The following is a 27364-nucleotide window of genomic DNA, read 5'->3' as shown; positions in this document are numbered from 1 at the left end:
CAGATCTGACACTGATCCTTGACCTGTGACTCCCCCAAGCACTTAAGACAACTGCTATGAGGGTCACTCACAGGCATAGAGGCCTGTTGCAGTCCGAGCAGGGCTTAAACCCGGGAGACTGGGGCACCCCCCGCCTGGGGCGAAGTCCCCACTGGGACCCTAACTACTAACTAACAAACACTTAGCTACTATTAAACAACTACTTAACCATTATTGTGTTCAAACTATGTACAAAGGCCTACGGCACAAATTTCGTAAGAGAAAAAACTACTCTTGCTAAACAAGGAAGGCGCTCCAACTAACCACCATGGACGGGAAGAAGGAACTGAGAGGGCCGAGGGCCAGCGGCACCTGATTTACCACTACATAAGCATGGCACTCCAGAGATCACAGCTGTTCTGGGCAGCTACTAAAATAAATAATGGCCAATAAAGTCATGGAATGTATTATCTTTTCCAAAAAAAATTCTGCTGGCTCATTAAAGGAGTGGCTGAAATATTAAAGTGTTCAAGAACTGATGCATATATTCATTGTTTTCCCAAAGACAAAAAACAATGTTCTTAATTTGATTGGAAACACAAAAAACAATGTTTGAACTACTATACGTAACAGCAGTAGTCTGCTTAAATCCACTGAAGTACATGAATGAGTATTGCAGTGCTGTAGCAGTGTCAGTCCCAGGATACTAGAGAGACAAGGTGGTTGAGGCAATATCTTTTATTGGACCAACTTCTGTTGGTGAGAGACAAGCTTTTGAGCCATACAGAGCTTGCATATTCATTTTGATAACTAATGTCCTAATACAGCTTAGCTATTTTAGAAGGAAATAAGACCAAACACTAAAAAGTAAGTATCACTTTTAATTCGAGAGATGCTATGCTAACATATGAATACATTTATCCATGAGGGGGAGATGGTTGGGAGATGTCCAGGTAATTAATCTCCACACCAGATTTTAGTATTGAGAGGGAAGAAAATGAAGAAAGAAAGGATACAGCCATGGGTAGGAGAATGTATATAAGGAGGAAGGGCAGTGTGGATACCAGTCTAATAGGTTATACTGGCTGTAGAATCAACATGCCTAATAGGATACAGAATGTGAGCGAGGCCAAACAGCAAAAATTAAGATGTTTGTACACCAATGCAAGGAGCCTAGGTAACAAAATGGAGGAATTAGAGCTACTGGTGCAGGAAGTGAAACCAGATATTATAGAGATAACAGAAACATGGTGGAATAGTAGTAGTGACTGGACTACAGCTATTGAAGGGTATGTGCTGTTTAGGAAAGACCAAAATAAAGGTAAAGGTGGTGGAGTAGCATTGTATATCATAGAATCATAGAATATCAGGGTTGGAAGGGACCCCTGAAGGTCATCTAGTCCAACCCCCTGCTCGAAGCAGGACCAATTCCCAGTTAAATCATCCCAGCCAGGGCTTTGTCAAGCCTGACCTTAAAAACTTCCAAGGAAGGAGATTCCACCACCTCCCTAGGCAACGCATTCCAGTGTTTCACTGTATCAATGATGAGGTAGACTGTAAAGAAATAAGAAGCGATGGAATGGATAAGACAGAGTCCGTCTGGGCAAAACTTACTATTGGGGAAGAAAACTATTAGAGCCTCCCCTGGGATAGTGCTTGGGGTGTGCTATAGACCACATCTAATCTGGATATGGATAGAGCCCTCTTTAATGTTTTTAATGAAGTAAATGCTAATGGAAACTGAGTGATCATGGGAGACTTTAACTTCCAAGATATAAACTGGAGGACAAGTGCTAGTAATAATAATAGGGCTCAGATTTTCCTAGATGCAATAGCTGATGGATTCCTTCAGCAAGTAGTTGCTGAACCGACTAGAGGGGATGCCATTTTAGATTTGGTTTTGGTGAGTAGTGAGGACCTCATACAAGAAATGGTTGTAGGGGACAATCTTGGTTCAAGTGATCATAAGCTAATTCAGTTCAAACTGAAGGGAAGGATCAACAAAATTAAATCTGCAACTAGGGTTTTTGATTTCAAAAGGGCTGACTTTCAAAAATTAAGGAAATTAGTTAGGGAAGTGGATTGGACTGAAGAACTTATGGATCTAAAGGTAGAGGAGACCTGGGATTACTTTAAATCAAAGCTGCAGAAGCTATCGGAAGCCTGCATCCCAAGAAAGGGGAAAAAATTCATAGGCAAGAGTTGTAGACCAAGCATCTCAGAGAGGTGATTAAGAAAAAGCAGAAAGCATACAGGGAGTGGAAGATGGGAAGGATCAGCAAGGAAAGCTACCTTATTGAGATCAAAACATGTAGAGATAAAGTGAGACAGGCTAAAAATCAAGTAGAGTTGGACCTTGCAAAGGGAATTAAAACCAATAGTAAAAGGGTCTATAGCCATATAAATAAGAAAACAACAAAGAAAGAAGAAGTGGGACTGCTAAACACTGAGGATAGACTGGAGGTTAAGGATAATTTAGGCATGGCCCAATATCTAAACAAATACTTTGCCTCAGTCTTTAATAAGGCTAAAGAGGATCTTAGGGATAATGGTAGCATGACAAATTGGAATGAGCATATAGAGGTAGATATTACCATACTGAGGTAGAAGCGAAACTCAAACAGCTTAATGGGACTAAATCGGGGGGTCCAGATAATCTTCATCCAAGAATATTAAAGGAATTGGAACATGAAATTGCAAGTCCATCAGCAAGAATTTTTAATGAATCTGTAAACTCAGGGGTTGTACCATATGATTGGAGAATTGCTAACACAGTTCCTATTTTTAGGAAAGGGAAAAAAAAGTGATCCAGGTAACTACAGGCCTGTTAGTTTGACATCTGTAGAATGCAACGTCTTGGAAAAAATTTTGAAGGAGAAATTAGTTAAGGACATTGAGGACAGTGGTAAATGGCACAAAATACAACATGGTTTTACAAAAGGCAGATCGTGCCAAACCAACCTGATCTCCTTCTTTGAGAAAGTAACAGATTTTTTAGACAAAGGAAACGCAGTGGATCTAATTTACTTAGATTTCAGTAAGGCATTTGATACCATGCCACATGGGGAATTATTAGTTAAATTCGAAAAGATGGGGATCAATATGAAAATTGAAAGGTGGATAAGGAATTGGTTAACAGTGAGACTACAGCGGGTCCTACTGAAAGGTGAACTGTCAGGCTGGAGGGAGGTTACCAGTGGAGTTCCTCAGGAATCAGTTTTGGGACCAATCTTATTTAATCTTTTTATTACTGACCTTGGCACAAAAAGTGGGAGTGTGCTAATAAAGTTTGCGGATCATACAAAGCTGAGAGGTATTGCCAATTTAGAGAAGGCTCGGGAAATCATACAGGAAGATTTGGATGACCTTGTAAACTGGAGTAATAGTAATAGGATGAAATTTAGTAGTGAGAAGTGTAAGGTTATGCATTTAGGGATTAACAACAAGAATTTTAGTTATAAGCTGGGGACACATCAATTAGAGGTAACGGAGGAGGAGAAGGACCCTGGAGTATTGGTTGATCATAGGATGACTATTAGCCGCCAATGTGATACTGCTGTGAAAAAAAGCTAATGCGGTCTTGGGATGCATCAGGCTAGGTATTTCCAGTAGAGATAAGGAGGTTTTAGTACCATTATACAAGGAACTGGTGAGACCTCACCTGGAATACTGTGTGCAGTTCTGGTCTCCTATGTTTAAGAAGGATGAATTCAACTGGAACAGGTACAGAGAAGGGCTACTAGGGTGATCCGAGGAGTGGAAAACCTGTCTTATGAAAGGAGACTCAAGGAGCTTGGCTTGTTTAGCCTAACTAAAAGAAGGCTGAGGGGAGATATGATTGCTCTCTATAAATATATCAGAGGGATAAATACTGAAGAGGGAGAGGAAGTACCAATGTGGACACAAGAACAAATGGATGTAAACTGGTCATTGGGAAGTTTAGACTTGAAATTAGATGAAGGTTTCTAACCATCAGAGGAGTGAAGTTTTGGAATAGCCTTCCAAGGGAAGCAGTGGGGGCAAAAGACCTATCTGGCTTTAAGATTAAACTCGATAAGTTTATGGAGGAGATGGTATGATGGGATAACATGATTTTGGCAAATTAATTGATCTTTAACGATTCATGGTAAATAGGCCCAATGGCCTGTTTGGGATGTTAGATGGGGTGGGATCTGAGTTACTACAGAGAATTCTTTCCTGGGTATCTGGCTCGTGAATCTTGACCATATGCTCAGGGTTTAGCTGATCGCCATATTTGGGCTCGGGAAGGAATTTTCCTCCAGGGCAGATTGAAAGAGGCCCTGGAGGTTTTTCGCCTTCCTCTGTAGCATGCGGCACGGGTCACTTACTGGAGGATTCTCTGCTCCTTGACGTCTTTAAACCACGATTTGAGGACTTCAATAGCTCAGACATAGGTGAGAGGTTTTTCACAGGAGTGGGTGGCTGAGATTCTGTGGCCTGCATTGTGCAGGAGGTCGGACTAGATGATCATAATGGCTCCTTCTGACCTTAGTATCTATGAATCTATGAATTTGTGTTTAAAACTATCAGTACTACAGAACGTATGGACATTCTGACTTGGGGATGGGAGGTAGTCTTCTCTAATAAAGATCTGAAAGGTTTTAAAGATTCAAAGGAAACAAATGCAAGAGCAATATATGCTCTTATAGCTCCAGGTGCAATTATGTAACATATATTAGCACATCAAAGCACATATGCCTATGATACATGTTTTAGATGATATTTACATGCACTATAATTACTACTGTACATTTACAGTGCAATAGCTCCCAGAAATACCAGACAGGATTGGGACACCACCACCACACCCCCAGATATAGGACTACGTGCATGCTTATATGTATTGCTGAACTGGGGCCCCATTTGGGCTTCTATTTTTTAAAATTTTGGCCTTAATCTCTCATCTGCAAAGCATACTGAACGACTTTATTAACGGATTTGCTTTCTTTTGTAAAGCTACAATTCACTGAAAATAGGTGGACAAAGAATATAATAAAATAGTGATGCAGTAAAACCTGGTGTAAAATCTCTTTTGGACGGGCTAAAATGTGTTTGCACAAACTATGACTTGTAAACTATTAGTTATTCTCTATTCGCACTATCTGACTGGCCCTCTGAGTCACATGGGCATAGTTTTGGTTTCTCATTGGATTCGTTAACAATAGGGATTTCTTTTTCCTTGTTTGAAAATTGTCCATGAACATATGCAATTTTTCTACAAAACTGTATGAACAGAAAGCTTTTTGAGAAGGCCACAAAAGTATTTCCATTGTGATTTCCACTCTCCTAAATAGTCACACCACTTTGTTTTCATCAAACATTCTTGTTAAAAAGAAAACAAAAAAAACTTCGCCCACCTAATGTTCACAAATACCTAGCAATGAACTGGCAGGTTTTATTCACAAAAATATTTAAGAACACCTTTTACTGTATTTCCTTGGCTCCAGTCATTAAATATATTTTGTCCTGAAATCTTCTAATAAATAGCTTTAATATAAACAATGCTGCACATCATAGACTTTAACCCATGTATATTTTAAAGAGATGAGAGAGCGCATCAACATTCTTTTCCAAAGCTTCTAATGTTCAGAAGAGCGTCAATATTTTTCTAGCATAACATCTGGAATAAAAACGCTTGGTAATCTGTTCAATTTCATATATAGCTACATATTGTTAAATTCATTTGCTTTTATATAACTATCACATCCGTCTGCACATGGCATATCCTCTCTACAAAGAGAAGTATTTCAGAATACAGATTTTCTAAATTAGCATTCTGTATACAGTCAAAGATGATTTCAAAATGGTAAAAATATCACTCCATCAGGAATACTTTTAGCTAATCTTATGGTAAAATTGGCTTTAGTACCAACCTAAACAAATTTCTCCACAAGAAAGCATTACATGCAATCTCGGAAAACAGCTCATTGCTCCCCACCCACCCACCCACACACTTTTTTTTTTTTTTTTTAAAAAGTGCCCCATATCTCAGCTGCCAACCACATTGCCACTGTATCCCAGTGTGTGTATATATATTTCCCTTTACACTGTGTGATCTGTGCAAGTCTTCAAATAAAGCCAGAACAAGCTGGTATCAAATCAAGCAGAAGGAAAGAAATGAGTCCCAGAGCAAATATTCACAGGGATCCAAATCATAATAATCTGATCCCAGGGAGCTGTAAAGCCCATCAAGTCCTTTGTTTCTTTAGGACTCATTGCATAACAATCAGACTTTGCTTAGTTGTTAGGAGGGGGGAAAGGAACCTGGTTGACACTGCATTGTTCACCCCCTATCTAATACACTGTATTTTCATATTAGGAGGAGGCCTGCGAAGAAATAGGAATTTGGTGAGGATGAATGTACAGGTAGCTACAAAAAAGGAGGGATTTAAAGGGCTAACCTACCTGTGGTAACTTTTGTAGGTCGTATCTTTGCATTTTCTTACTGCTCCATGCATTGCTAATCAGTGATCCACTGGAAACTTCAGAACCTACTGAAAAGCCTGGCAGGGTATTTGGCTTTCAATTCTTCTACTCTGTTTATTCCCAATACAAGTATATTCATCAGGCTTAGAAATAACTCTTGAACAAGGGCAGCCACTCAGCAATGAAATGTAAATTACTGACTTGCTAAAACCTAGACTTGCCACTGTTAATGAGCATATTAAAGGAAAACTACTCACTAGATTACTGCAACCTTTTTACTTAACCCTGTATGTACTGAAAGTCACAATTCAGCATCAATTAAAGGACCTATCTGCTAAACAGTAACAAAGCTGCTATCCAGCAGTCTTTTGCTACCAACTGATTCTGACCTAAAAGCGAAGAAAGTTATTGGGCATTTCACACATTTATTTAATCAATCAGAAATGCGTACACAATGATACTAACCACACTGGCATCCTCATAAAATTTAATCAGATTAAAAGGTTATTTCAGAGTAGCAGCCATGTTAGTCTGTATCTAGATGTTACACTGTACCACACCTTGACTTTCAATGAACATCTTATCAAGGCCTCGTTGAAGACCAGAAATAACCAGTAACCAGTAACATGATTAGTCTACAATGTAAAGTGTACCTGTCACAAATATTCAGGCAGCTACTTAGAGTTAATTAAGATGATGAAATTGGTGAAGCACACAGAAATTTTGAGCTTTAGTTAATACAGACAAATATAACTGAAATGATACTGAAAATCAACATACACAAATTTAAGAATAAGATAAGTACAGTAAAGTCATTTCCTGTATTGTCCAGACTTATAATTTTACACCGTGCATACCTACAACCTTATGGAGAACCATTAGAAACAAAGATGGAAGGAACAGTCAGTGGAGCACATCAGAGAGTTGGTCCTGCTTCATTTACATGGACTTTGGGTCCTTTTATGAAACCATTCAGATACATAGCCACATTTGTCTCCTTCTGTGACCATAAGAAACCTTGGACCATGTCCATCTGTGGCATTCCAGGTGACTATACTTAGACTTCTGACCACTGACGTAAGCCATTTGGGTCAATTAATTTCTTAATAAATGATATAGCATCAATATGGTTATTTCTATAGTTAGCATATTGCACAAACCCCAAACTTCCCTCCTACTTAGAGATAATTTGTGTAAGTTTGTGGTGTACCTTTTCTTCTGTGGTCACCTCGTCAGAAAATGCATTGCTAAACTATCAGACGATACATATTGCTAAAGTTTATAACCTTACGTCAAGCATGTTTTCCTTAATCTTCCATCAAGCACATAATGCCAAGTTCTACTAAGCCACACTATAAACCCTTAATACTGGATACCAAAAACCCATACTAAGCCTATTTTAACACATAGATTTTGGTTATTCTACTTGCTCTTACAGCTTCAATAACTAGCATTATTATTTCTTTAAGCTTTCTTAGATTGTATTTTACGCAAAACTATAGATCCTCCAAGATCAGGTCAGGGGTCAACAGTCAAGAAATCTGGTCCCTACTTTGTCTCTGCACATTAGCTGAATATAAGAAATGCTAGCTTTCCCTGTGTTACTCCGTAGCAGAGTATCACTACCTGGTATGGCTCCATTCTTTCCACATGGGGCTCGTAGACATTCAGCTAAATGAAACTGTGCGTCTAACCACAGGTACCATGAGACTGACTGTAATAGAGTCCTTGGTAGGTTGGGTGGTCTAGTAGTTACTGCACACCCCCCAATAATGGGTGCAGTGGTAGGGGAGCCTGGACCTGCCCATTCCACCGGGCTCTGACCCACGGCTCTAAGAGCCTCAACAGCCCAAGGCGGCCCTTTTGAGTTACCCTCCCACTTCCCACTACTGCTTTCCTCCCTCAGTTTCTGGTACCAGACAAGAAAGAGAAACCAAACTATCAGTCCCAACTAGTCTCAGCATATAGTCCTATTCCCTCAGGGAGACTTCTCCAACACTTTTGTCAGGAGCCTTCCAGGTAGGTTTGTCTTCATCCCCAGTCTCCCCCCTTCTGAGCTGGGTTGCTCCTTTTTTCAACCCTGCCTCCAATTGGAGTATGCTCTGCAGGGCAGAAGGGGTGGGGCCACCTGGGCCCAGTTCTGTTCTTTAATCCCTTCTGTCCCAGTGTGGGGTTTGTATACCCATCACACTGACCAGTCTGCCCTGGCTGCCAATCGTGTCCAACTACAGCTCTCGTAACTTCAGGTGAAAAGTCTCCTAAGGTGCAAAACATGCCATAGAATCTCCTCCTTAAGGTGCAAGACTTGCCACATCTACCTCTGTTTAAAGATATGTTTAATCCACTGAGCCGTCATCTCAACTCAAGACGCCCAATTTGGACAAGTCTCCTAAGCAATCTCAGTATTTCCTCCAGTTGGCATATTAGGTGACAAGAATAAGCTTCAATTATAGCCATGCCTATCACATGACAGATCCAACAACCCAACCCACTGGTTTTGACCTTCTGTGCCACAGTTGGGTAAAGCTCAGATCACCTCAGATGCGGAGTGATCAGATGTATGGCTGACTATAAGTGGGGCCTTTGTAATTCCCCCCTTTGTTGCTGTGATCAGTTAGAAGATGTAGGCCACATACTCATAGGCTGCACCTCTCAGCAAGGCCTGTGTAGTTACCTCATGGAGTTTCATAGTGCCCTTCCTTCAGTGACGTGAAAAAAAAATGGCAAATCGTGGCCACTGGGAACTGCAAGGGGCTGTGCCTTCAGACAGTCAATGTTAGCAAAATGTCTCGCAGCCCGCAATCAAATTACCCTGATGGGCCACAGGTTGCCACCACTGATCTATGTAGATGCAGTAGCAATTAGACAAATCTATCCATCTAGGAGCTTTAGTCATTCACTTCCGAAAATTTCTGCCATCAAGACGTACTGTATTAAGTTTGTAGCTCAGTGTTGACAGCTATGTGCAGAGGTAACAGTAGATCAAATTCTTTATAATGTGCCGTTCTTTCAAACAATAAGCCTTCTGACACTAACCAGAAATAGCATGCTAAAAGTTTTCACAAAAACTATTTACTAATAAACATCTATTGCAGAAAGCATGAATGTTATTTTATTCAGCTTTATTTTGCCAGTTCTTGAAGATTAATGGTTAGAAAGCAACTATAGCACATAAGAGAGACTAAGTAAACTTCCAAGACAGTCACATAATGGGATAAGAGTTTGGGGCACATAAAAAGAATATTTTCCACGTAGTAAATTAGCAGATCACAAACACCATACTTCAATACAGTGTTTAAAGAACTTTGTAACTTTGTAGGTAACATCCAGTCCTATAACTAAACCGTGATAAGAAAAGGAGTACTTGTGGCACTTTAGAGACTAACCAATTTATTTGAGCATAAGCTTTCATGAGAAACATCTAATTACTTCTGCCCACATGCACATTTCAGAAAGCAAGCACATACACCTTAAGCTGCATTCGGTGTTCTAAGAGATGGACTTTGTAGAAAACCCACCTACTGTTATAGTGTGTAAGTTCTCCTATGCCCTAAACAAAAACAAAAATATCAAGTATCTATTAATTATAAGCAGGCACTGCCTTTGTTGAATTCTAAGTTGAAATTCCATCTGCCTCTGCGTGTAATGAATTAATCCACATGGCAACAGGAGCTCTTATTTAAAGGCATATGATCTGTTTTAAACTGTAAAGAAATGGAAATATCTTTGTAATATAAATTTCAGGCCCAATCCTATTACACTGAAGTCAATGAGAATTTTGCCTTTGACTTAAATGGTTTACGAGAAGAAGCAGGCCCATAATCACACAGTTTCAAAGTTACTGTACAAAAATGTATATCAATTATGCCAGAACACTACAAGTTAACAAGTGTATTAGATAGAGAATGGACAGATGGGGAGCTTATTGTAAACAAGGCAAGCTTGTTTGTGTCATCCCAATCAATAATTGAAAAGTGAGCCAGCCAATGTGAGCAGTAATAGTATTACCAGTATCAAACAAGGAAATTTTCTGGTGATTTGTTTGCAAAATCCCCCACACACACACACACACAAGTAGACCACAAGATGCAATTTTCCAAATAATTAGGAAAAAAAATCTTGATTTTATACTATAAACCAAATATGGCTTGAAGAAGAGGGCAGGGAAGAAGGAAAACAACATTTCAGAAGCAACTGAAAGGTTTATGGAAAGCCTGGAGGGGGAGAAAACAAACAAAACAAAAACTATTGTGGTTACACAGCAGGTCAAAAAATAATGAATTTTACAAATCAGAATTCCACAAATCCACTCGTCTACAGTACCACACACCTCATTAAATGTGCCAGAACTGCTGTTGAAAAGCACCTCATGGGAAAAATTACATGACCCATATTAAAGAAAGACATTTTTCCTATCCCATACATACAGTTAAATCATTTAAAAAGTCAGGCTGTCCCATGATACATAGTGACAAATGATCCTAAACTAATGTATCGTTTCTACTTAATCAAGAGGTTCCACAGGAATCGCACAGGTTGAAGAATTTGGCTGACACCACGTTTCAAGAGAATATGGAGTTTAAAAACAAGGATATATTTTGTAAATAAAAGGTAAATGACATATATTTAGATTCTGTCACATAAGAGGAGAAAAGTGTCCTGTATGCACAAGGTCAACAAGAAAACCAAACATACAAAGCACAGGGTCACAGCAAATATTATCAAGTTATATATACAGAAGACAAAGGTGTGCATTTTCTTCACAAACCATGCCATTCTTTCCAACTATACAGATTATCTATTTAACAGACTGAGTTTTCCAGACAGCCTCTAAAAAACATACCTGAAAATTTTGAAGTTCGATGTATGAATACATGAAAAAAAGTATTTGCAAGTGCTAGTCAAAGTAACGGTGTACCCAATCTACTTGCAGAAACGTGGGATTTTGGAAGATATCGTACAAAATGTATAAACGGCATTCATTACTATTTACCCTAGTCAATCTTTAAAGCACTGAACCCTGATATTGTACTGGTATTTGCCAATGTATTCTAATGTCCTCCAGAGAAAGACTAACACCATTTTTCTACTCTACTATTAGGACTTTTTAAGCAGATAGTTAATGAAAACAACTGTTACTTCCTAAAACTTGTAGAAATGGGTGACTGAAATATGCTCCACAGAGTACAGAACAATGTGAATATGTTTAAATTATGTTACCAAAAAGAGCGTATGTTTTAAAATGATGCTGTCAGGTTAAAAGTATTTTAAAAATGGATTTCCTAGGCTATTTATCAATACCACCTTAACTAAAAGTTTTACAATTCTAATTTACTTTTGACTACTTATTTAAAAGCAAACACTGTTTACTTTTTGTATTTCATTCCTATGGAAAAAAAAAAGACTAGTAAGTTTCACTTTCTGGATCTCATGCACTGGCACAGCACTGCAACATCTGAGTTGCAAATACTGCAGGTGAATGTTTAAACTCAAACAAAACACTATTTTCTCCCCCCCCACACCCATTTATTCTGTAAGTTAAACATATAACCTCATAAAAAATTAGTTTTGTACATACTGAGGGGCAAGGGGAAGAATTACAAAACCTAAATCTTGAGCCTAAACCACCTGACACTATCCCTTTAAATAAACAGTAGAGAAAATAAAAAGTTTGTTCTCATTTTAAGATTTGATGTCAGTATTTTGACCAGAGCTACTCATGTGTCAGAGAGCAGGTTTAGCATGCTACTTTTTTGTTCAGCATGTTTATGAAGGTAACCCAAACACATGGCTTATTACATCCAAATAAGCCTAATGAGGTATATTCAATACTTCCTCTTCCATAGGGTGGTTTGGGGACCTGCTTAATCTGAACAGGAATGTCTGCTCTGTTTTACCACTAATCAGGGGATGGGCTTCACGAGGGATCCAATTCTAATGAACACCGAACAGCCTTATCTACTACTGATCTCTATGGCAGTCCAAGGCATTCAGCACCTCATAAGATCAGGGCCTAGGAGAAGAACCTATGTGAACACCTCCTGTCTTCCTTGCCATTTGAAGAATGGGCTTGCTCAGAAAGGAGTCTGCAGGGGCTGGTGCCAGAGGCTCTTTTTCAAACAATGGGCTCCCCAAATGTGAATGGCACAAATATCTGCCTATTCCACATACTTTTATCATTGTCATACTAGAGCTGTCGATTAATCATAGTTAACTTACACGATTAACTCAAAAAAGTTAATCGCGATTAATCACAGTTTTAATCACACTGCTAAACAATAGAATACCAAATGAGATTTATTAAATATTTTTGGATGTTCTACATTTTCAAATACATTGATTTCAATTACAAAACAGAATACAAGGTGTACATTGCTCATTTTATATTATTTTTTATTCCAAATATTCGCACTGTAAAAGTAACAAACAAAAGAAACGGTATTTTTCAATTCACCTCATATAAGTAGGGTAGTGCAGTCTCTTTATCGTGAAAGTGCAACTTACAAGTGTAGTTTTTTTTGTTTGTTACATAATTGTACTCAAAAACAAAGCAATGTAAAGCTTTAGAGCCTACAAGTCCACTCAGTCCTACTTCTCCTTCACCCAAACAAGTTCGTTTACATTTACGGGAGATACTGCTGCCCACTTCTTATTTACAATGTCACTTGAAAGTGAGAATAGGTGTTCACGTGGCACTTTTGTAGCCGGCATTGCAAGGTATTTATGTGCCAGATATGCTAAACATTCATATGCCCCTTCATGCTTCAGCCACCATTCCAGAGGACATGCTTCCATGCTGATGATGATTATTAAAAAAAAAAATTATGCGTTAATGATATTTGTGACTGAACTCCGTGTGGGGGACTTGTATGTCTCCTGCTCTGTGTTACCCACATTCTACCATATATTTCATATTATAGCAGTCTCAGATGATAACCTAGCACATGTTGTTCTTTTCAAGAACACTCTCACTGCGGATTTGACAAAACACAAAGAAGGTACCAACGTGAGATTTCTAAAGATAGCTACAGCACTCAATCCAAGGTTTAAGAATGTGAAGTGCCTTCCAAAATCTGAGAGGGACAAGGTGTGGAGCATGCTTGCAGAAGTTTTAAAAGAGCAACACTGATGCAGAAACTACAGAACCCGAACGACCCAAAAAAAAAAACCCCAAACTTCTGCTGGTGGCATCTGACTCAGATGATGAAAATGAACACGTGTTGGTCCACACTGCTTTGGATCACTGTTGAGCAGAACCCGTCATCAGCATGGACACATGTCTGGAATGGTGGTTGAAGCATAAAGGGACATATGGCTCTTTAGCGCATCTGGCACGTAAAAATATCTTGCGACACCAGCTACAACAGTGCCATGTGAATGCCTGTTCTCACTTTCAGGTGACGTTGTAAACAAGAAGCAGGCAACATTATCTCCCACAAATGTAAACAAACTAGACTGGCTGAACAAGAAGTAGGACTGAGCGGACTTGTAGGCTCTAAAGTTTTACAATGTTTTATTTGTGAGTGCAGTTATTTTTTTGTACATAATCCTACATTTTTAAGTTCAAATTTCATAACAAAGATTGCACTACAGTACTTGTATCAGGTGAACTGAAAAATACTATTTCTTTTGTTTTTTAAGTGCAAATATTTGTAAGTATTTGTAAATCAAAAATAAATATAAAATGAGTGCTGTACACTTTGTATTCTGTCTTGTAATTGAAATCAATATATTTGAAAGCGTAGAAAACATCAAAAAGTATTTAAATAAAATGGTATTCTATTGTTGTTTAACAGTATGATTAATCACGATTAATTTTTTAAATCGCTGGACAGCCCTAGTTCATACCCAACATTTCCCAAAATAGAACTAATTTCAACCCATTATATTTCAAGCTTAAATAGTGTATTTTGAAGAACAACTAAAGAAAGATAAGGGTCAAAGCAAATAAGTGGTTGTCAGTTTTCCTTCCTTTCATTTTTAGGCTTTGAGAAAAATCTGCATACAGTGTCTCGCTAGGACTGTGCCAGCATGATAGCACCCTCATCGCCACATATCACAAATTTGTCAAGACTGAGTCAAAACAAGACAGAGTCCTTCAAGCAAAATTAAATCCCCCTACTTATTTACACAGTGCCATTAAGTGTACATGACGTGCTGTAACACAAAGGGAAGTCTCTACTCCCTACCACCAAAGCTTACACTTTAAAGGTGAGAATTCTGCAGTTAGCTCTCCATGTCTGTGGAGACATGGGTCCACCTGCACTGAGTTCATTGTAGGCACAGGCTTCAGATTCTTATTACACAGAATGCCACACAAAGAATTAGAGTAGTTTGAGGTAACAGGAAAAACAAGACTTATATTAGTTACTTCCATACATATCTTGTTTCTTCAGTTATTTTGCTAAGGGTTTTTTTTTTTTTTTAATTTAATTCCACCAAGAATCTCAATATAGCCTTCAAAGGTTAAAAAAAATAGCACTGTCTGCTTTGTTCTTTTCTTAGCCATGTTGTACATTAATTACTAGAAGAGCACTAAAGAAACAAAAAAAAGGGTTTAATGAAAATGTCAAAGTACTGCAAAAGTGAAGATCCGTATCTCACCATCAGAATGGAACCAAGATCTTCATCCATGTCTACTACTGTAGATTACATACCAAAAAGTCCTGTTAAAACCATATTATTTAGGTTGCAAAGTCAAGCACTCAAAAATTAAGAAAATGCTAAATTTAAGGTTGCATGTGCAATCTTATTTCTTCCCTTTGGTGTATATATTCCCATACACTGAATGGAACAGTATTCCAGTGGAAAAAAATAGTATAGCATTTCCTAATTTTCAAGCATTTAACTTTGTAATCTAAATAATGTTCTTTTAACAGATTTTTCATAGTGATTTTCTAGTTTTGTTTAGTTTAATTAAAAAGGTAAAAACAGACATTATGTGCAACACACACTACCCCATCATGCATCATCATCACGGTTTGAACCCTGATCTTCAAACTTGTGCCACTTGAGCTTCAGGACTAACAAACAAGTATTAGCTGGTAACAGGAGAAGGCTGGTAATCCCGGAAAGGGAATAGATGAGCTGCTGGAGCCAGGTGCTGAGTCTAGAGGGTGGTTGAAGTAGACCAGCCCGTCACCTGTTCTCTCCCCCATCCACCAGGAGCTGGGGAAACTCCTGCCTTATGTGGTGCCCCCAGAGAGGAATGGGCCACTGAGACAACATGCAAGTGTAAAGGGATGCTCCAAGTATGGGCCTGCCCCTACTCTCTCCACCTGCACTGCTATAGTTGATCTGGTAACTCCCAGGCATTCCTAGTGCAGTGTATAGGATGGTGGTGACGGTGGTGCTACTGTGTGGTCCTGGCTCATTAGACTGTTTTCGATCAGTTATTACTTTGGCATGCTGCCAAAATTTTCCTGACAAATGTCAGCAAGGAAAGAGAAATGGCTATTTTTAAAAAATTAATAACTGATCCATGGGTCAAGAAGAAATCTCTCTAGCCACAGAGCATTCCCCTGGCCAGATTTCAAAGGCTTGTTCCAAACAATGCAGATGTTACAGCTTCTCAAAAAGATCAGAAGAACACTTTCCATTTTATACTGGAAGTGTTATGCGACCTAAACATCGGGGGTCACAACCACTCCCTCTACAACACAGAGACAGATTTCAAGGGCATAAATAGTTGTTGGGCACCTAACTCATTTACCTTTACTGAAATTAGACTCCTAGCTGTCATTTATGCCTTTGAAAATCTTTTCCATGACATACAGTAAAACATATTCAAAATCTATTTTTATTAGGAAATGAAATTTGACAACTCCATCTTTAGATTTCTGTCAATACAGGATGTTATTCAATTATTCCACCAGCAAAACTCAAGTTGATTACTCGTAGTTTATGCTTATAATTGCATTTACAAGTAATGACTTATTTGTGCATTGAATTAAGTAGCCTCAGTTAATAAATCATTCTCTCTACATAAGGCATTAACAGAGTTATAGGCTGGAAATCTCAAACCTGTGAAACATTAGAATGTAAAATAGGGTTCTCAGGTACCCAACACACTTGCTTGATGATGTACATTTTATCAGTTTATTAAAATAGAATTTAAGTATCCAGTGTACGTCAAACTTCAGTGTTATTTACCTCACTGGTTTATTTAAAATTACAAGATCATAAAACATTTAAAAAAAAAGTCTTAATATCTGAGACATTGACCTTAAATTTGGATTATGAAATCCACAATAGAGCCTCACTTCAATACAGAAAAAAAAATGGTCCACTACATTTCTAAGTCACCAGAGGAAAATGGAATGGATAAACCTAGAGAGGTGACTGAGTGGACTCTTAGAAACGGGCTTTGATAGGATCCTTTCAAACACCACCTCAGATTTTTAAGTGCAAGTAAATTTCACTTTTCAAAAGATACTTTGTCAAAACTCACAGGATTTTTTTAAAATCCCGACTGTGCATATGCTCTTGCATTTCATTTATTTGCTAAAGGGAATAAGAGAAACCAAGCAGGGAAAAAAGGGAAAATAATTTGGCAAACAGATTATTTGATCAGCGCGTTAAAACCATTGCAGATTACTTTCCTTTAGTAGAACTGTTTGTCACTGTGTGTTTTTCCATGAAGCATTTCAGCAATAATGACCAAGACGACATGTTTTTGTTCAAATCACACACAATAGGATTACATGCGAACTGACCTTCCATGTGTTAATTAAAGACAAAGCTCTGCTTTCAGCTCATTATTGCTCTTATAGACAGAGCAGAGACTTTATAATGTTTAGTATATTTCCTTTTTACCTTTGTGGAACTGTGTGGAATAGCTTCTGATGTACATGGCTGCATCAGGGCATAAATGTATTTTATCATTACTTTAAAGTATGAAGAGCAACCAATGAGAGCAAAAAAAAAGAAAAACCCCAAAATAAAAAAAACCCAACCCATGCTACTGTGTATTAATTAGGGCTGCCAAGCGACTAAAAAGAGTAATCGTGATTAATCGTGAGATTAAAAAAATTAATCACGATTTATTGCGGCTTTAATCACACTGTTAAACAATAGAGTACCATTTAAATATTTTTGATGTTTTCTATTTTCAAATATATTGATTTCAGTTACAATACAGAATACAAAGTGTACACTGTTCACTATATATTTTATTACAAATATTTGCACTTCAAAAAACAAAAAATAGTATTTCAATTCACCTCGTACAACTACTGTTATGCAAGCTCTTTATTATGAAAGTTGAACTTACAAAGGTAGAACTTTTTTCTTTTAATATAACTCACTCAAAAATAAAATAATATAAAACTTTAGAGCCTGCAAATCCACTCAGTCCTTGTCGCGGATATGGAAAAATTTTACCTCAGGATTTTAGCATTCAGTGGGAGAGTGAATTGTACAAGAGGCTTTTTTTCCCCTGCTGCAGCTGGGTTAGCCTTTATTATGTATGCGTCTCCAGAGGAGTCTTGGATTATTGAAGGAACAAGATTTTTTTAATCTCAGAAAGTCAGTATTCTGGAGATGGGAGGGGTTTTGTGCAGGAGAAAGGTGAATTCTTGATGCTGCTCCTGTTGAGCTGGGTTTCTGAGCTCACCAGATGCATCTCCTGTCCAAAGAGGAAGGCAGTTTCATCTTAGAAATCTGCATTCAGTGTTCAGGGAGCATTAGCAAGCAATGACTTGTGCAGGAGGAGAGTCCAAGAGGACAGGGGTGACTATGAGGATGGGCAGGAAGAATTGGGGGGGGGGAGGGGAGGGGGGAAAGAGGTGAAGCAAGCCATGTCTGGTGCAGGACGAGGAAGTGTCTTGCAGCTGCTAGAAGAGTGGTTTCTGGTACTGGGCTCACCAGGCTCACCTCCTTTTACTGAGCTAGGTGGGCTCCCTTCAGTTGTTTGCAAGGGAGGGTGGATTTTACCTCAGGGACTCAGCATGTGGCAGGGAGGAGAGGCTGGTGCAGGGAGGCTGAGCTTACCAGGCCCCTGTTCTCCATGGGGGACCCCCCCCCCACCCGGAGCAAGGAGCTGTACGGGGGCAATGGGGCATGGTGGAGCAGGATCCCTATATCTCTACTGGAGCCAGGATGGAAGCCACTTCCTTTTCTCTCCTCTTCCCACCCTCTGGAGGCATATTGGTCTCTGAGGTGCCACAAGTACTCCTTTTCTTTTTACACCTGTTCTGACACAGTTAGGTCCCTCTGCAGCTAATGCCTCCCTCCCCGCCCAGAGACATATGATTAACACCATTAAAAAAATTGTGTTATTTTTGTTTTCAGTTAATCGCAGGCACTAACTGCGATTAATTGACAGCCCTAGCATTAATTCATGACAGTTGTGATAGATCGGAATGAAGAGAAATGTATGAGCCTTCAGTTTCCAGCCTAAATATATGGATGAGAAATACCAAAAATGCTCAGTAAGAAAGACAAGGAATCATTACATTAAGTAGTTCTCTGAGAGCATGATTCTGCACCCAATGGGAGCAGGACTGGGCCTTAAATGCAACCTTTATGTAGAGCATTTTTAAAAAGTAAACATTAATTTAAAGCATTATAAATTGTATTCTGGTTTTATATAACAGAGTGAGCAAATTTGTGAAAAACAATTTAAAAAATATTTTAAATTTATCGCACCAGCCAGATCTGAATACGCTTCTAGACATTTTATCTCACAGATACAAATGAGAATCGGCAGATATTCTGAGGGGGAGGGAAATCCCCTTTGTTTCGTTCTACTCAGTTCTGCCCAAAGAATGTTCCAGATTGTCACCCAGAGTGTAATCCACACCACCAAATAACCACCAGATTACTAGGAAATGTGCCCAGTTTGGGATAATGACTATCAAATTTCAAAGTTTGACAGCAAAATATACAACATAATAGTTATACAACATGAGCAAATACTTTTGTTTCTTTTTATATTTTTAAGGAAACTGCTAACTAAAACTAGCTATCATACTAGAGTAATCCAGTGGGAACAGAATTCACTTACAGTTAAAAACAAAATGAGTAAAAGGAGTCATTTTGAGCTCTGGCCAACATACTGTTCTTCACACAGTCAGAGCAATTAGAATGGACAAACTGCTAGCTGTACAAAGTTAAAACTTAAGATGTTTTACCAGATCTGGGGGGCAAACCAGGAAGGTACCAAGTAGACACAACTCCTTCCAACTTTAGTTTATATAAAACAAGAAGAATGTGGAAAAATTGGAAAGAGTCCAGCGGAGGGCAACAAAAATGATTAGGGGACTTGAACACATGACTTATGAGGAGAGGCTGAGGGAACTGGCAATGTTTAGTCTACGGAAGAGAACAATGAGGGGGGATTTGATAGCTGCTTTCAACTACCTGAAAGGGGGTTCCAAAGAGGATGGATCTAGACTGTTCTCGGTGGTAGCAGATGACAGAACAAGGAGTAATGGTCTCAAGTTGCAGTGGCGGAGATTTAGGTTGGATATTAGGAAAAACTTTTTCACTAGGAGGGTGGTGAAACACTGGAATGCACTACCTAGGGAGGCAGTGGAATCTCCTTCCTTAGAAGTTTTTAAGGTCAGGCTTGACAAAGCCCTGGCTGGGATGATTTAATTGGGGATTGGTCCTGCTTTGAGCAGGGGGTTGGACTAGATGACCTCCTGAGGTCCCTTCCAACCCTGATATTCTATGATTCTATGATGCTCAGCAACTTTCAGGATGCATTTAGCATCATGCAGAATCTGGGCTCTTGTTTATTTGTCTGCTTTTTGCAGCATGGTGATTAAAGATAGCAAGGGTTCTGTATGCCACTTACAACTAAAGTTTTCTTACTAGGGGGATGGCATCCATTAAAGCTGGATACCCAGGGCAACTAAGCCCCGCCCTTCCCCTCCCCCACCTTACAGCTGGAATCCTGAACAAAATGAGCACAGACCAGGTAAGACAAGGGAAACCAAGGACTATTTACCAATATCCTCTGTAATGTCACAACACTTTTCTCCATTCTTGTATTTTCCTTACACTCATGCTTCAAACATGAATAATAGGGTACAAATACTCTTAATTACTTATTTCAAAATGGTAACAAATATTCCTTACTACTTAAAATATGTGAGCTTTAAACAAGTCATACTTTTCAATTAAAACGTAATCAAGTTACATGGTTGGAGATGTGATGGTTCTCAGGGTACCCAGGACTGAGAGTCACCTTGTTACTTCCTGCCTCCAGCAAGAGGGAGTCTTGCCTGTGATAGCTGGGGTTAGGTCCCTAACACCACCAGCTTGTGAGCCTCTCAAGCACTTTCCTCTGGGCTATGCCAGCTTGCTTTTGCCTTGCAGATTAACAATAGGTGCACCCCACTCCCCAAAGTCCCTTGAAGTATTCTCCTGTGATATGCAGCCCCTTGAGACTGGCTACTCTCAGAAATTCCCAAACCTCGACTCCCAAAGGAACATGGTACCCCTGTTTACCAGTTTTACCTGAGGTTACCACTCCTGTATAATGCACAGCACTTATCAGCAGTTATAATACAAAAGTAGGTTTATTTACAAAAGAACAAACTCCACTAAAAACGAGAGAGTGAAGGAAGGAAATGGTTAAAATACAAAACAAAATCATAAAATGTGAACTAGGGCTTACATTTATTAATAGTTATCTTTCCTGTCTAATAAAATAGGTTCTCTCTCCAAAGGTTCAGTCTGTTGCAAAGTTGGCTGGTTTCTCAGGAACCAGGATCCAATTTTTCATGAAAAACCTCCGCTCAACAAGATGTCTCCTCGGTGAATGGATGCAGTGTCCTTCTCCCCGGATATACTGCAGCGGTCTTTTGTCTTTATTCCTAAGCAGGGAAATCCCCTGACTGTTATAATGTTCCCTTTTCACCTCCAAATGGTTTTAATGTATATAGTTTATCTTTGATGGTTTTCCATTGACTTTTCTGTGTTGTATTGCTCAATTGTCTACCATTGCAACATTACATAAACAGCTAGGCAGAGAGGAGCGTCAACTCCCTCCTGCTTGAATTGGCCAGCAAAGAGACACATGATTGCCGATAACTCACTTTCCCGACAAGACCTTAAGGCATAGTTTTAAGTATAGTTACATCATTCCTGACATATTACATGTACATGCGTCCAATAATAATTATGAGTGGTGTATTAGGGGTAGTGAATTTGTCAAGTCTGAGACAGGAATTGCTTGTAAAGAACAGTGAAGCTTCTGCCCATTGGCTCTAATGACTCTCTGGGTCCAAGGAGACAAGAACAATTTTCTACTGAAAGTTGAGAAGCAGACTATAATAAAACTAAATTACCAGATCCTACACCACTAGAAACAATGTGGGATTTACCATTGTCTTCAGTGGATGCAGAATCAAGCTCCTCACCGTGAATTTGGCTCTTTCATTCTAGGCCCAATCATAAAAACTCTTATGCAACTGAATAGTCCTAATAAAAGTATTGGCAGAACTAAGTCCTTGGTTCAATCATTAAAATAAATTTAATAAATTCAGTCAGCTTTTGTATTATAAAAACATAGTTAATTACATGTGAAAATGTATACTTTTCAGTAATATTATAAAATTCAAATTTATAATGGGAAAATCCTTTCAACATCCTCACCATCCACTTCTCAGAACACAAAAATCCAGACATACCATTAAAATGCCCCCCTCCCCCAGTGACAGAATCCCTTTATTTTAATATAACCTTTAAGTGTTCTATGAATTGATATTTTGATATTTCAGGTATGTTCAATCACAATCCATCTCTTCATGTTAGAGTGCTGTTCTGGAATATGTGCCGTTTAATCTCTAAATATGCTGCAACAATGTTCTCAGTCTTCTAAGACACTGGTTCCCAATTAATGTACTGCATTTATGACACCTTCCCATGCCAGTGCTTTGCAAAAGATTCATGAACAAAAAACAAAAAACACCTTACCAGACGCCTGGCAAATTCTTTGTTTTCTGAAAGAAATCCATATCCTGGGTGGACCTTTGAAAATAAAAACCAAGGTGAGTTTTAAAATTTGTTAGGTTTCAAAGACTAGAAATCAATACACAGACAGTTGGACATGTCAAGGTGAGACAGTGTCTCACCAATTATTTAAATTAGTTCAACATTTCAAGATTGATTGTCCTCAGCATAGGTTAAGTGATTTGGGTCTCCTAAATCACATCTGTTAACATGCATTGTCTGAACTGGCTTTTCTGGAGGCAGCACGGCTTGTCTTTGACAGAAGGGAGGCACTGTCTCCAGAGGCACAGATATGATCAGAGAATAAAAAGCCAGTCAGCTGCGAACCAGCTGAGCGGTGAACAGTGGAGATGCTAAGAGAGGAGAGCCCACTTAGGCTTTCATCTTGCAGGCTTCTCTGAGTAGTTACTACAGCACCTGAAGAAGCTCTTAGAAGGAAGGTAATATGGATGGGGAGTGTTCAGCTGTTGTTACCTCCACAGGATGTGCCATGTTTGTCTGTCTTTCTTCCACAGGACAGAAGCAACTTTGTCTGTACAAAGTGCACGCTGGTCTCCATATTGGAAGAGAAGGTTCAAGGTCTGGAGAAACAAGTACTGACCCTGCGTTGCACCAGAGAAATTGAAGATTTCCTGGATGGACATCAGGATATGCTTCTCCGGACACAACATTCTGAAGATTCAGAGCAGGCTGCGCAGTGGGTACAGAAGGACGGTGAAGAAGTTTGGCAGCATGTGACCTCCAGAAGAAGAAGAAAGGAGAGCATCCATGTACCAGCAATGCAGATACAGATAAGCAACCATTTTCATGTTCTCTCCACAGGTACTAATGCGGAGAGTGGACTAGATGATACATCTGCGGGAAGGGTGCAGAAGGAGACTCCGCCGATTGGAAGGCATGAGATGTACTGTCCTAGGGATGAGGGTTCCACGACTACCGCTCCCAAGAGAAGGAGGCAGGTGGTGGTGGTCGGGGACTCCCTCCTCAGGGGGACTGAGTCATCTATCTGCAGCCCCAACTGGGAAAACCAAGAAGTCTGCTGCTTGCCAGGAGCTAGGATTCACAATGTGATGGAGAGACTGCCGAGACTCATCAAGCCCTCGGATTGCTACCCCTTCCAATTTCTCCATGTGGGCACCAATGATACTGCCAAGAATGACCTTGAGTGGATCACTGCATACTACGTGGCTCTGGGAAGAAGGACAAAGGACTTTGAGGCGCAAGTGGTGTTCTCGTCCATCCTCCCTGTGAAGGAAAAGGCCCGGATAGAGACCGTTGAATCGTGGATCAACGAATGGCTACGCAGGTGGTGTCAGAGAGAAGGCTTTGGATTATTTGACCACAGGATGGTGTTCCAAGAAGGAGGAGTGCTAAGCAGAGACGGGCTCTGCCTAACAAAGAGAGGGAAGAGCATCTTCGCAAGCAGGCTGGCTAACCTAGTGAGGAGAGCTTTAAACTAGGTTCACCAGGGGAAGGAGACCAAAGCCCTGAAGTAAGTGGGGAAGTGGGATACCGGGAGGAAGCACGAACAGGAGAGCTTAAGAGGGGAGGGCTCCTGTCTCATACTGAGAAAGTGGAACGATCAGCGAGTCATCTTAAGTGCCTATACACAAATGCAAGAAGCCTGGGAAACAAGCAGGGAGAACTGGAAGTCCTGGCACAGTCAAGGAATTATGATGTGATTAGAATAACAGAGACTTGGTGGGATAACTCACATGACTGGAGTACTGTCATGGATGGATGGATATAAACTGTTCATGAAGGACAGGCAGGGCAGAAAAGGTAGGGGAGTTGCATTGTATGTAAAAGAGCAGTATGACTGCTCAGAGCTCCGGTATGAAACTGCAGAAAAACCTGAGAGTCTCTGGATTAAGTTTAGAAGTGTGAGCAACAAGGGTGGTGTCGTGGTGGGAGTCTGCTATAGACCACCAGACCAGGGGGATGAGGTGGACGAGGCTTTCTTCTGGCAACTAATGGAAGTTACTAGCTTGCAGACCCTGGTTCTCATGGGAGACTTCAATCATCCTGATATCTGCTGTGAGAGCAATACAGCGGTGCACAGACAATCCAAGAAGTTTTTGGAAAGTGTTGGGGACAATTTCCTGGTGCAAGTCCTGGAGAAACCAACTAGGGGCAGAGCTCTTCTTGACATGCTGCTCACAAACCGGGAAGAATTAGTAGGGGAAGTAAAAGTAAGGGATGGGAACTGGGGAGGCAGTGACCATGAGATTGTCGAGTTCAGGATCCTGACACAAGGAAGAAAGGAGCTCAGCAGAATACAGACCCTGGACTTCAGAAAAGCAGACTTTGAAAAGCATCAGGGAACTGATGGACAGGATCCCCTGGGAGAACAACATGAGGGGGAAAGGAGTCCAGGAGAGCTGGCTGTAGTTTAAAGAATCCTTATTGAGGTTACAAGAACAAACCATCCCGAGGTGTAGAAAGAATAATAAGTATGGCAGGTGACCAGCTTGGCTTAACTGTGAAATCCTTGCTGATCTTAAACACAAAGAAGAAGTTAGAAGAAGTGGATGATTGGACAAATGACCAGGGAGGAGTATAAAAATATTGCTCAGGCATGCAGGAGTGAAATTGGGAAGGCCAAATCACACTTGCAGTTGCAGCTAGCAAGAGGTGTTACGAGTAACAAGAAGGGTTTCTTCAGGTATGTTAGCAACAAGAAGAAAGTCAAGGAAAGCGTGGGCCCCTTACTGAATGAGGGAGGCAACCTAGTGACAGAGGCAATGGAATGCGTTACCTAGGGAGGTGGCGGAATCTCCTTCCTTTAAGGTTTTTAAGGTCAGGCTTGACAAAGCCCTGGCTGGGATGATTTAGTTGGGGATTGGTCCTGCTTTGAGCAGAGGGCTGGACCAGATGACCACCTGAGGTCCCTTCCAACCCTGATATTCTATGATCTTTTTTGTTTCTTTTTTTGCCACACTTCTCCTACTACAGATATCTCAACATGTATCCTCAACCACACCCTTTCTATTCCTCTTTAAACCACCCGCCCCACCTATTCCCTCCCAAAAATTGTTTTAGCATAAGATGTTAACAGTAGTTCTAGTGTCTACCATTAAAAGTTCTACCACCTCTCATGTTCCTAGCACTGCTAGTGATCAATGGGATAATGTGCTCTGCTTTTTCAGCAGGGACGAAAGCAACGTGTCCTCAGATCAAAATTATGTATCCCCACGTGCTATCCCCACTCTAATATAAATTCTGCATATTTACACAAAAAGAGCACTTTTTATTTTATATAAACTGTCAACTAAAGAAACATTCCGACAGACTAAAGATTATAGAATAAACTATTTTTATCTTCATTGTCTCAAACAGTGTAAGCATCTGTACTATTTGTAAATTTAATTTCAAAGGGTTTTTGTTTTGGTTTTTTTGCAAGCACCATACTGAAACACATTTATTTCAAAAGAAACAGTAATACTTAACTGAGCCACTCCAGGGTAATTACTGGTGTTGACTGATTCCATCCATCAAATTTTATTTAAAGATGTTTTTGTACATAGTAATGCATTTAATTCACTGGTACCACAGCAAAAAGCATTATTCCAATCAGTTATATGTATGTTTGTTTTTCCAATATAATCCCTGTTAAACTTTGGATCTCTAGCCCATTGGGATGGGAGGGGGGCAGACAACAGGAGCCATATTTACCCGTCTATGCTAATGTGCATTTTGTGGAACACTATGAAACAACAAAAATAATTATTGGATGCACCATTTACCTTTTCGCAAGTGTAATTGTGTGTGTAATTTTAAAAATGATTAAAAACAAATTTAAACAAAAGCCTTTTTTGGACACAATTTATAAAAACATCAGAAAAAAGCTGTTATGGCATGGAAAGGGTTAGTGCTCAAAACTAATTGGGTTTTTTTTCCCCAAGCAAATTTGGGAATGAACTGAAGCTGCTCCCTGGTGTGAAAGCTGAATCCAGCAGCCACCTGCAGGATCAGCGACCAGAACTGCCAGATGCTACAAAGCCTTTGATTTCCAGTAGCGATTTCGGCCACATTTAACTCATGTGACATGAACTAACTGGAATAGCATATTCAATCACTTTTTTTTTTTTTTAAATACAAACTCTGGCTTTTCTGCTTTCTATATATGAAACAGCTGCAGCAGATAGACTCATTCAGACTCACAGCTTGGGCCCTGGTTTTCTTAATGGCTTCCATGATGGCATCCATGTTGAGGTAGCTTTTGCTGGTGGGAGCTGGGCCAACACAGACAGCCTCATCCGCCATTTTCACATGAACCTGAAGAGGCAAAATTCTGCATTAACAGATGCTCCCAGCACAAATAATTACCACCACCCTGAAATATGCACACAAATCTGATTGTTTCAAAGATAATTAACATACCATAGCCACTTCTAAAATGTGCACTGAAATTAAACATCAATGTACAAGAACTCAAAGTAACATTAAATCACATTTCATTTGATCCAAGCTTAAGTCACTGTCAAAATGTTTTATTATTTCAATATATACTTTGTATTTGATTAAATAAAATCATGACAAATATAATTTCAGCTTCCTGTACTGATCATCTATATGTAAATTCACTGCCTAAAACTACTTTGTTACATGTAACCAGGGTAGCCTAATATCTTAATACTTAACAACAAACATTCATGGCCAGTTCCAAGCAGGCTCCCCAGGAAGTTGGGGATAATTAGAGTGAATTGAATGAAGGGATGCAGTGAGTGTCCCTGCACAGCATCAGGTCAGCACCATGCACAAATTAAAGCCTATGACTAAAGAGTTCAATATCACTACACGTGAACCAGAAAATCTTGAAAATTATTTAAGCAGGCTCATATTTGATTCCTGATCCATTGTATCCTTATTCACGTGTACAATTGTCAAATACATTTTTAAGTCAAATATTAACATACAGAAGTCTAAGAAAGTTTTCCCCACATTTTATAGGAATAATTAAATAGAAATGTTT

At 39.5% G+C, this 27364-nt stretch overlaps 1 protein-coding gene across 6 annotated transcripts in view; it reads right to left on the bottom strand.

Annotated features, from left to right (window-relative positions):
* Window positions 1-27364, bottom strand: part of PCCA (propionyl-CoA carboxylase subunit alpha) — a 387356-nt gene that overhangs the window by 312370 nt on the left and 47622 nt on the right. For all 6 annotated transcript variants that reach the window (XM_077813024.1, XM_077813033.1, XM_077813018.1 and 3 more), the window contains 2 exons: window positions 26554-26667; window positions 22354-22407 (listed from right to left, as the gene is read on the bottom strand). In XM_077813024.1, the coding sequence (XP_077669150.1) occupies window positions 22354-22407; window positions 26554-26667 (168 nt within the window). The remainder of the gene's footprint in view (window positions 1-22353; window positions 22408-26553; window positions 26668-27364) is intronic.

The sequence above is a fragment of the Eretmochelys imbricata genome, chromosome 1, assembly GCF_965152235.1.
Source record: "Eretmochelys imbricata isolate rEreImb1 chromosome 1, rEreImb1.hap1, whole genome shotgun sequence".
NCBI lineage: Eukaryota > Metazoa > Chordata > Testudines > Cheloniidae > Eretmochelys > Eretmochelys imbricata.
Note: the sequence above shows the minus strand (reverse complement) of the source record. Positions and strands in the feature narration are given on the sequence as shown.